The 12,435-nt window shown below is 33.3% G+C and overlaps 1 protein-coding gene across 1 annotated transcript; it reads right to left on the bottom strand.

The window, feature by feature from the left end:
• Positions 1 to 6,815: 6,815 nt before the first annotated feature.
• LOC140044055 (uncharacterized) lies at positions 6,816 to 10,541 on the bottom strand. Its single transcript, XM_072088535.1, has 5 exons — positions 10,475 to 10,541; positions 8,925 to 9,293; positions 8,157 to 8,411; positions 7,489 to 7,620; positions 6,816 to 6,967 (listed from the first exon to the last, which is right to left on the bottom strand). The coding sequence occupies exons 1-5, from the start codon at positions 10,539 to 10,541 to the stop codon at positions 6,816 to 6,818; spliced, it is 975 nt and encodes a 324-aa protein (XP_071944636.1).
• Between the last annotated feature and the right edge of the window lie 1,894 nt (positions 10,542 to 12,435).

The following is a 12,435-nucleotide window of genomic DNA, read 5'->3' as shown; positions in this document are numbered from 1 at the left end:
AGTTATGTAGTGATGGATTGCTTGAATCATGCTTGAACGGGGTTATTGTTTCTGAAGTCGGCGATACGTCGTCTTAATATTAATAAAAGATAAACATTTTGATGATTTGATTGTTTTATTTGAAACATGGAGTAAAGAATAAGAGGAGGCACAACTTGAATAGTTCAGTCAGTTCATCGTGTTTACCGCTTGCTTAAGGCTATGCTTGTAATGAGTATTTAAGGAGGTGCTAAACACTGCCGTTACGTAACCCAATTAGCAAAGAGTACAATGTTTACTGCCCGCGGTCAATTTTGGTGTTAGTACACATGCGTATTAGGACGTCACAATACTCTTGCTAGGCGATGTGCGTTCAAGCGTGAAAGGTGTACTATATACTGTTTGTAGACCTACTGAACTTGTATTCCGACCTTGTTTATTAATTTTTATTAAAAAGCAGCGCTATATATATATTCTACTGGATATCTTTTATTAATAAATTAATAATACGAGTTTTATACGGCACCAATAAAGGAATTATATTTATATGGTTTACTGTGTACTAAATGTTGGTAATTTCTCCAGACAACTTATCATGAATCATGATGAATAAATGGGTTTAATAAGGACCAGTGGTGGTGCCAGCGGGGGGTTACGGGGGCTGTATTCCCTCGTCGTCTCCCCCCCCCCCCCCCCCCTCCCCTCTTCCCCGTCTGGGAAACGCGAGTACTTTTCGTCGGGGAATATAATATACAGTAAAAATCATTCGCGTTCACTTCGTATAACTTCAGCGCCTAGAAAAACCACGACGTTCCATTTTTTTTAGTACTGTACGTTGCTTGGTGGAGCGGAGAGCAATTGCACTTTGCATGCATTATTGCCAGCGATCTAATAAACAATGATTAGGTACGCACTTGTCTGGCGGTTCCCCTTTGTACGAATTGTTTAACATTGGACCTGCTCCATTGCGGTTTACGTGTGATATCATGTTCCATCCAGGGACCAGAATGTGTACTGTACTAGTTACTTTCCAGGCGAAGTTTACAGCCGCATCAGTCGTGATCGACGTACGCAATACAGCAAAAGGGTACGAATAATGTTGGCGATCTATTGTTCGTATGTCCGATTTTTTAATTTTACGATTAACCGCTATGTACCGAACTGTACATAATCCTTTTATACAATGGCTTATAATTACAAAAGAGCATAGACTATATTTGTAATTGAATTTTTAACCAACACATATCATTTGTAGTTGTTGTTACGGGTTGATACTAAACGAATATTCTCGTAGTACCGTACCATTTTATACCATATTATATAATATTATAATAACGACCAACCGAAAACTAAAACTAATTGATTGATTTCTTCTTTAATAAAATATTACTACTATTTGTTTTCTAACCTTATTACAATTATTAATATATTAATATAGACCTACATAAAAAAAACCTATTATTATTATTGATATTGTTTATTGTTACTATAGGCGCGCCTATGCCTGAACCTATTAGGCCTACCGGTTACGGTATGCACTAAATATGTCCATCATTATGGGATTAAATATTATCCTTATTTAGGCTATTTATTAAATAATAATATATTACGAACTACTAGGCCTATGTGTAGCCACAAATCGTTAAACGATATATAATTTAAGTCCTACAAGTTCACTGAACTCTAAGTATGTGATCGTAAAAATCATATATTTTATGATATTAATATCATAAATAATTTAATTATACAATATCAGACTAAAATAGAAGAATGTTAGTTTTGCTAAACAGTCATAATATAGACTGAAACATAAATTAAATGTCATATACAGTAATAAAAATAAGAAATTGTGTCGTTGGAATTCTACTATACGTATATTTTTGAATATTCATGAGAACAAATTATATAATTTTTTTCATGCGCGCATTTGCGCGCACTAAAATGTGATTTTAAAATAAGTTGGAGTCTTTAATATGCTACAAAATGCACTAGGGTTCGTAAATTAAAAAGTTGTTTAAACGGTAAAATTTCGATTTACCAAATGATACGTCTATGGCTTGATAAAAAATATGATTAATTTGTTAGCTGGTATAAAAACTGCGATATCTCCGTGAAAATTTACTCGATTTTTAAACGGTTTTTTCGAGAAAAAAGCTCAAAGAACAATGAACAACTGCACAAAGGTCATGCTTCACTATGATGTATTAGAAACTACTGCGCAGCCTCTGTTTACTTTTTTTGTCACCGATGTCATGCCTGGCTTCTTCCTTAATTAGGGTGTTACGTAATCAGAGCCGACTCTGCAGCGAGCTGCACGGGTAAACAGGATGTTCTTCAAAGGATCGTTATGGGAAGTTTATTACCCTATGCTTAAGCACTACCGCACAGCGTGATACTAATTGGATTAACTGGATAGCTAGGCCGAGTTGTGCCTCCTCTTATTCTTTACTCCATGTTTGAAAGTACACCGGTGACTAGTATAAATGTACATACTTAAGGGGCATTCACACCTGCTCCGTTTCGCGGAACGGAAGACGGCGCCGTTTCTTTCAACGTGACGCGCCCGTTCACCGTTCCGTTTTAAACATTCACACCTGTTCCGTTTTGTGACGTATTCCGTGAGAACGGGCAAACGTTAAAATGGCAGCCGTTTCTGGATGGTCATCGGATGGTAGTGAGGACGAAATTATTCTTTCCGCTATAATTTTAGCCAAAAGAAGGAAAAGAAAATGGGTGAACGAGGTCTGTTCAGAAAGAAAGAAATTTGGTCAATTTGAAACGTTGGTAAAACGTAATCTGGCGACCAATGAAGACGAATTCTTCAATTATTTTAGAATGACGCCTCACCAATACGGTCATCTTGTCAGTTTAATTAAAGATATTACAAAACGGGACACAAGATTCAGAGAGAGTATCTCAGCAGAAGAACGTTTATCCATCTGTTTAAGGTACGGTAATGCTCCGAGGTTTATTAATTTAAATTATATTCGTCTACTTAGTTGTCACCAAACTTCAATAGGCCATTGTTTAGTAGTAGGTCTTGTATATGATTATAGGCAATTACGGGCATTAGGGCCTATCATTTTCACCAACATAATAATTATTAAATAATTTAATATAATACAGTTTTAGTATTTAACTCTACCAAAGTTCATGAATACGCATGAACTTAGTAGAACGTCTTACGAAGAGATTTTTACATCGTAAATGAGGCTTTTTGAAATAATATTTTATAGGCCAAATTAGTAATATTAAATAGCCTAACTGCCGTTTACATTGGAGTAATTTTGAAACTTGTTTTTATGTCTTGTTTTAGGTATCTTGCTACGGGTGATTCATATCCGACGATGTATTTTGCATATCGTGTTGGGAAGTCGACTATATGTAAAATTATTCCAGAAGTCTGCCAGGCGATTTGGGATAATTTAAAAAACACTTACATGGCTATTCCATCACGTAGCGATTGAAAGCAAATCGCGGAGGAGTTTAATTCGAAATGGAATTTCCCAAATTGCATTGGAGCAATAGACGGCAAACATGTACAGATTGTAGCTCCAGATAGATCGGGGTCATTGTTTTATAACTATAAGTCGACACACTCAGTTGTGCTACTAGCACTGGTCGATGCTGACTACTGCTTTTCTTTCATTGATGTCGGGAACTACGGGTCAAACAGCGATGGCGGAATTTAATTAATAAAGCCGAAGTATAGTCGTTATCTCGGAACCGTTCTATGGTTACCACCAGGTAGGCTTACTTCATCAAAGCTTCTATGAATGGATGTACTGGTTGGGAGCAGAAAAACTAGTAGACCATACCCAGTACCGTTTTGATTACGATCAATCGGGAAATTACCTCACGATAATTATTCTTATGGATTTATACAGAAAATTACTAATATTTAAACTTCACAGACCTGTTTCACAGTTGATACCACGAAAACCGACGGTACAGACACATGATCCTGTTACGTCATCACAAACTCCGCCATTGTAACAAGTTGGACAGTTCCGTAAACAATCAGGTGGTCCCCATTTACGAAGTGGACAGTCTGGTGTGAAAATAAAGTATCACGACTTTAAAATCAATTATTACAAGTCGTTAGGCATCACATTGTTTAAAGTAAAGAATTCGTTTTACCTCTAACAATTAAATTTGTAATTCCTTTATTCCCATTCTCCCAATATTCTGTAGGTAAGCATTCGTATATTCCAGCATCTTGTTTTCTTACTACATCAATTTTGATAGAAAGACTGTTGTTCCATTCGTTAAGAGTAATGCCGTTGTGGCGCCACCATTTATCCGTCGAGTTGTCAGCAACCATGTCCATCATTACGCGTTCTCCTGTACCGGTTGTCCAAGTTCTTCTAACAGACGTTACTGATGCTAAAAGATTATAATTAACATTAAGTAATGACTGAACAGTATCACAAAGTAAAATCTAAATAATAACCATATTTTATAAGAATATTTCGTAATAAAAGAAAATATTAGGCCTAATAAAAATAATTATAAAACCCCGGCGAATACGCGGTATAATGATGATAATAAATAAATATAGATATAAATTAAAACTCATTTGGTCTTTTTGCATTCTTCATATATTCTTATCTTTGTATACATCCAGAGAATGTTGTTATTCTTCATGAAGATTGTTAATGTTGTATGGTCGCTAATGTGAAGTGTCCCAACAACCACTTTATTCGTGGCTGTGCAATGCAACACAAGGAATCATTTCACAACAACATAAGGAACATAAAATCGGTCAAATAGACATACTACGTCATAATAATTCAATTCTGTTATCGTTCAATTACTTACCATGTTTACTAAAGACGATTGATACAATGTCGCTAGATATATGCCTACTCGTTCCTAAATATTTATTAGCTTTTGCGTAAAATGCTCCCAGTTTATTAACGCCACTGGCAGAGTCAATATACACACGTAATGCATAGTAGGTGAGTTGAGTTGAAATTTGGACACGAGTTCCAGCTGGAAACATGGTTTCATTTCCCAATATGATTCCTTCTATTTTTGATCCATCATTCCATGTTATTGCACGACCGAAGAAATCTTCTTCATTTTCAGTGACAATTTTTTCGATCTGTATATCACTTGTTTTATGATCACTGCCACTATATCCGCCAATAAACGTAGACATCGTAGTATCATCAACGTCAACTCGTGGTGTGCCACAAAAAAATGTAAAATCCATGATTTTGTCTGAAAATAACCAAAATATATTACTCTCCGTGGTAATATGACTTAAAAAAAAAATGGTAATAAAATATATCTATCTTGCAAATTCAACTTTAACGTTACGTATAGCTTTCTTACCTTCTCCTGATGTAATTACTATTTGACTTGAACCAACTGATGTATAATTCTCTCCTTCACTCTGCCTATATAAAATAATTCTTATTTCATAGTTAGTTCTTGTTTCCAAATCATCAATGTTCACTCGCATTAAATCGTCCACATTTACTTCGCTCAATAATATAAAAGGAAATCCAGAGTTCGGTGGTGTCCGATAAATTACTTGGTATTTTGTGACGGGTCCGGTTCCGTAGTCAACACTACTCGTCCATCGTTCCCAGCTTATAGTTATACTGTTTTCTGTAACACTTGTAGTTGGGTTACGTTTGAGAATTGGCAAAGCTGATAATGATAAGTCTGAATGGTTTAAATCTTAACCCTCTCCAATGTTGTTAAAGGTTAGTGAGTAAATAATATATAACAATGTATTTATTATGAGCAATACTTATTTGCCTTTTGTTGATGATAAAAAAAAGCGTTTACAATTTCTTGAATATAAAATTTACCTATTTGACAATCAGACCCACCCCATCCACTAGCACAGCTGGCGTAATTTAAACATTCTCCAATATGTTTGTCACAGCCTCCTATTGTGTCTGTTTTCTCTCTCTCACAATGACAAGTATATTGACAAAATTCACCGAACATACCAGGTGGACAGGAGAGGTGTTCTGATTTGTAAAATATTAAACAAGTTTAATTGTTTGATATTAACAATCATAAATGCATTTGTATAGATAAAAAAGTAACGATCGTTGACTGATGTTACACTCACCTAGACATGTCTTTCCTGCATAACCCAAATGACACACAGAATCCTCGGCACAACCTTTGTGTCTATCGCACACATTCGTCGGACAATGACACACAAATACGCAGTCCGGACCATACATTCCCAGTATACATTCTATGCATAATTCAAAAGTTATTTTTATTTATTATTTATTTTAACTTAAGACAAGAGTGTCAGTTTATACGCTTTGGTTTATTTACTCCAGTAGTTTGAATTATACATTTTTGAGATACAAACCTATTCAAGTTCAATATTTAATATCGAAACGCGGCAGGCTGAAGGCGCTTGACCTTTGACAAGATCGCCTAAATTGTTAATATATTAACTTTACAATACTTAGTGTTGTATATTCTGGTACAGCCGCTCCATAATCTCTTTGTTTTTCTTCCTTATATCTATATTTTAAAATTTATACTAACAAATATCTTTTTATTAATATTATAATAATAATAATATATCAAAAATTTATTAAATAATATTTATCGCATAATATGCAATCTACGATAATTTAATTAATTGATATAACAAATTTATTAAATACATAACATAAAGCCGAAGTATAGTCGTTATCTCGGGACCGTTCTATGGCCACCACCAGGTAGGCTCACTTCATTAAGGCTTCTATGAATGAATGTACTGGTTGGGAGCAGGAACGCTAGTAGACCAAACCCAGTACCGTTTTGATTACGATCAATCGGGAAATTACCTCACGACATAACGATATCTAATACGTTTCACTACCTTGATCACATCCATGTCCAGTGTACCCAGCATAGCAAGAGCAACTGAGTGGACGTGGAGGGCAAAACGTCTTTCCAATGTGTCCTGTTACAGAATTTATAGAACACTCTCTTCCCCAGTTCGACGATTCACAACCTGAAATACAAAGCCTCGGTTGAGTAATAAAACATGCGATTTATACAGAAATACACGCGCCTTGAGCACTCTGGAGTGGTATGTGCGCTATAAAAATATTATTATTATTATTATTATTATTATTACATCCAAACTTCTAAAAACGGTCTTTATCACTGTTCATTTATTCCTTGATAACTGTTCTAAGCCGATTTGCTGAAAGTAAATAGATGGTATATAAATACAAGGCAAAATAATTCAATATTTAAATGATAATGGTTCTCATATGGCAAATATCAAAGGAATGATAACCATAATATTTAGCTTCCATACAAGTACCACTGCTAGTAGGCATAAAGCCTACACAGTAGGCCTACACATACCACACAACACATGTAGTTACTGTTTATGGGGTCCAAAACGGTACCATGTCAACTGTACAATAGATAGACAGCAATCAGTGACGTTATTTGCACAAAATTAAATTGTAGGATTTATGTATTTTACATAAAAATGTAAAACAAATTGCATGTAAACATTACCTTTTGAACAATCAACACCTTCGAACCCAGCCGCGCAGATACACAAGCCGGTAATGTGATCGCATATTCCACCGTTGTAACATACAGGACAATTTAAATCACAATCTGTTCCCCACTTCCTTTTCGAACATCCTATTCGAAAAATTTGATATAAGATAATCCTTATAATAACTATGGTTCTGTCTTTCTTTTACACAATTCAGGCTTTATCAGATTATAATCAAACGTCTATCGTTTATTGATTACACAAGTTATCACATGGCTTCAAAGTTCTCCTATTGGCCAAACGGTTAAATCAGCCAAAATATTCTTCTACATGCAATTTTATCATTTTCTTTGTTACCCTTTGATTCCCTTCTCTTTAAAATCGCTTTTGACATGCAGAATACTTAATTGTTGATTTTTACAAAAATCAGTATCAGGCCTCATGTGTTTTCAGCTATTTTAAAAATTGTCATATTCCGTTTTAATTATAGTTATTTTCATATTGTATATTCCAGATATTGCGTAATTTTCGTACATAACATATTAACACCATAATTATTAGTCGCTTATTCATAAGTTGCATTACATTTGTAGATTTAAACTTTTTATTAAACCAAACCTTCAACAAGTTAGAATAGTTGAACACTAAAATGCTACACTCTAAACAATCAGATCATGCATACCTTTAACATTTATTTGAATAATGGCATGCCTTCCGTCTCTTCCTGTTTCATGTAAGTAACACTCATATACACCCGCATCTGCCATACGAACATTGGTCAATTCAAGGCTACTTTTACCATTGTATGAGGTTATAACATTTCTGCCATTACGTCGCCACCTGTAACTACCTGTCCCATAGTTGGTTACCATTATTAAGCCTGTCAAATCATCACCGATGCTTGCAGTTAAAGATCGATACTTAGGAACAACAGTTGCTATGTGGAAAACAGTGTTGAATTAAATTCATTATTATATTCATTATATTAAGTTGTTAATGTTTTAGTTTTATTTTTGTTACAGTTACATTACGCATACCATAACAACAATAATGTAACAACAATATAAATAGAAGAAAGACATTACAAGTAATAAAAATGGAAAATAGAGATTAAGAACGAAAAACAATACACACGTGCGATGTATGCAGTTTATGTCTAAATGAGTTCATGTACCTGTCGCCATCGTTAATATTGTCCGACGGAAGGCGTAAAGAAAAAAAAAAGATCATGTCAATCGTGTCGGGTCAATGTTTAAGCATGGAAGTATAGACTTTACACAAGACTGAATATTATTTTGGTCTTTAAAATGATCTTATACTATAAGGCCTATGACATATAGACGTGTTTATAATTGTATGGTTATTGATGCCGATGACTTTTCCTTTCCCCATACCATTTCAGACGATCAGTCTATAGAAAATGAAACCAAAAACAAAAATAGAAAACTACCATTTGAATTTAGAATAACAAAAGGTATAAATTCTTCTTTGTTTTGAGCCATTGCTTTTCCGTAAAACGATCCTACTTTTGCAATACCACTACTGTTGGGCATTGTCATTATCAAAGCCTGGTATTCTGAAGTCGTTTCTGTGCCTAAACTTGTTCCAGTTGGAAAGAATGAATTATCTAAGACTATCGGCGGGTTATCACCATCCGTCCATTCCACTTCATTTTCATTAGAATCAGTTTCTGTAAGGATATTTTGACCTAGAAATATTGATGTTGATTCTTCTGATTTATGTAGGTATCCACCAAAATTAACCTCATCGTTTGCATCAACCACGGCACTATTAACCACTATTGTGAAATCCAAAACATCTGTAAAATAATAATATTGAATCTTATTTACGTATAGATACCATTGTGGTATTGGCTAAAAACAAATTACGGTACAAATTTTAGTAAAACTTCCCATCACAAAAAAAGCAATAACATCACGTCAACTCCTCAAAAACACTTTTTTTATTTGTATACTGACATTGTGCTCAATAATACCTTACTCCAGGAATAATAGATCTCTATTACTGTGTACAATTTTATTTTAAAAGCAATTGGATCAAATTAAACCAAGTCAATACAAATATAAAAAAAACATAAACCGTGAAATGGCATTGTTAATACATACAATTGTATATTATTTTAGTCTTCCATGGAATTAAAGAACACAATTACAGGTAAAATTATGCAAGAAATATACAAATAATGTTAAAAAATACTAACGTTTAAAAACATTACAGCAAATTTATTGGTGTACGAAATATTAGTACGTACATCTAATGAGAAGGCGGAGTAGGATACTAGCTTCTGTTTAAATTGATTAAAGATGTATTGTCCTCCAAAACATGAAAGATGAAGATTATTTAAATCAGACTTTGAATACATTATTTTGTAGTTTTAATAAAGTTAATTGCTTATGGGGATTAAAAACGATATAAAACTTATAAAATTACAAAATAAATGGTTAAACTCAACCAAAACCCCATTGGCTGGCAGCCAATTTTACCATTTTTTGCTTTAAATTATTATTCAATTACATTTTTTTCATGTAAATACAATTTGTTTCGATCCATTTTTTTTTGTCAGAGTGGATTAAAAAATGTTTATTTTTCAGGGACACAATACATCTTTAAGGTAATTAATTAATTTCCAATATGATTTGATTTTCAATGTAGATGTATCACAGTGCCCATTTTATTTATTTATTATTTATTTATTTTATTCATAAATAATAATTACAAAAAAAACATAAAAATATATATATATATGAAAAACAAGACACGAGGCCGAGGAAAGACAAAAGCATTAAACAAACGCTGTCACCGGTAAGGTGTGTCTCTCCAACAATAATTATAATAATAGTGTAACCTACTACTCTTGAGACTAAGTAAAACTTATTGATTTGTGGCAAACTAAAATAAACGATATGCAATTTAAATAGGACACAAATATTTTTCAAAATAAAAAAATATATAACGTTTTGCAAAAAGATGGTTACTAACCTGCAGACGTCATTGACGCACCAAATGTCAGAATTGCCAGACTTAGATACTCTTTAGCGTTCAACATGGTAGTAAGCAGTAAGTATGTGACGATTAACTAAGTGTAACTAGTTTATCTTTGAAATTGAATTCATTATTATACGTTCATTTCCGTGTGGCTTTGTAACTTTTGTTACATAGTCACCCTCACTCCAGGGAGTAAGTCAGACAATAGGAAAATACAAAAGGAGTTCATATCAACACAATTACGCTCCAATGGTAAATTTTACGGAAGATATAGCAAAACAAATAATAGTTCATCTTAACGAAATAGTAGTAGAATATAATCTAAAAAAAATGTTTATGTTTATCCGGATTTTACAAAATGCTTTTCAAGAATGAGAACGAGTCAATATACAACTTAGAAGCTGGTTTAAGATAATAAACCAATACAAACACACTCAAAACAGGATAACATAAGAATAATAACAAACAAACTGAATAATAACTGATTGCATACATTTTATTAGGCTATACAGAGCAATAACAAAAGAGAGGAACAGTGTAGCACAAGTTTTACAAACAGGCACTGTTGATTTGACAATATACTGCTTTAGATAATATTTAGATACGGGTATGTATCCGCTTATATCCCAAATCTACATCTAAAATATTTATTATAATTTTATATCGAGGTCTCTGCGTGACTACCCACTGGCTGCGCCCCTGGCGATACCATTACGAAACTTAGCCAGGTAACTAAAACTTATCTAGGCTAACTCTGTTTTTCCAACGATTCCATGTCTTAAGAGTTTCCATTAATTAATCAAAAATCAAAATCATATAAACGATCTAAAGCTAATTTAAATGCTTTTTAGTCAAAATTAGTACGTATATTCTATCAAAACATTCCGCCAGCAGTCAGTCAGTGTTTAATATTGTTATAAATTTAACATTTGTTATATTTCATGTTCAGAATCAGAGTAATCTTTTTCCGTATGAGAATTTTTTTTCGTACGTGAAAAAAAAACAATATTTAACGATCGTTAAATCTTGCGTACTATTCACACCATGTGACCCAAATGACAGGGATAGATTTAGGTGTTATAATATAAAAGTAAAAAATGGCTCAAAGCAGAAGGACAGTCGTGTAACGTAATAAATTGCGTCACAGCAGTAACGTTTGATTGTTTTAAAGTCCTCCTTTCGAATTGTAGGCCTACAACAATGTATCAACAATACTAAAAGCAACTACATTATGTACAAGAAAAGGAAATGATGACTCGATTTTTAAGTTAGCAACATATTTTGTTCTGTTGTGGCAGTAGTTAGTTAGTTAGTTAGTTAGTTAGTTAGTAGTTAGTTTCAACCGTGGCCTGTTACAAATACATACAATTAGCCTAACAATCTTGCTACGTATTTATATTGTACTATATTACGTCGTTCTATAAATGACACCTAACCAAAGAGTAACCTTTACAGTTATATAACATATTTTATTCAAAAGGCTATTAAGAGATGAAGAGACATTACGAGTTGTAAACAATCCTAATTAGCATCGTGCATACTCATGGTTTGAAATCTGTGTTTACTTTCGCTCGCGACGATTTTCCAGACGAAATGTAATCAAATTAATCTACCTGTTAATTACGTAAACTTGTGGTAAAATGAATAAAGGGGGCATAGGTATGCCTGATTTCGCACTACACATAAACTCTCTGAAAATGATATGGGCAAGAAAATTACTGTGTAGAAAACACGTAAGATGGAAAATCTTACCACTATACTATTTTAACAAATTTGGAACCGAACAACTAATTTTAAGTATGTCAAATATCAATTTTCAAAATAACATGGGCTTAGATCGATAATATACCATCTTTTTATTATAATGTTCTAAAGTGTTGTGTTGAATTTAATAATATGAATAATGAAGGTACAATTAACGAGTATGAAGAAGTGATAAAGCAAAACTTATGGGG

This window comes from Antedon mediterranea, chromosome 3, assembly GCF_964355755.1.
Source record: "Antedon mediterranea chromosome 3, ecAntMedi1.1, whole genome shotgun sequence".
Lineage (NCBI taxonomy): Eukaryota > Metazoa > Echinodermata > Crinoidea > Comatulida > Antedonidae > Antedon > Antedon mediterranea.
The sequence above is the reverse complement of the archived record's forward strand: the minus strand, read 5'-3'. Positions and strand labels throughout refer to the sequence as shown.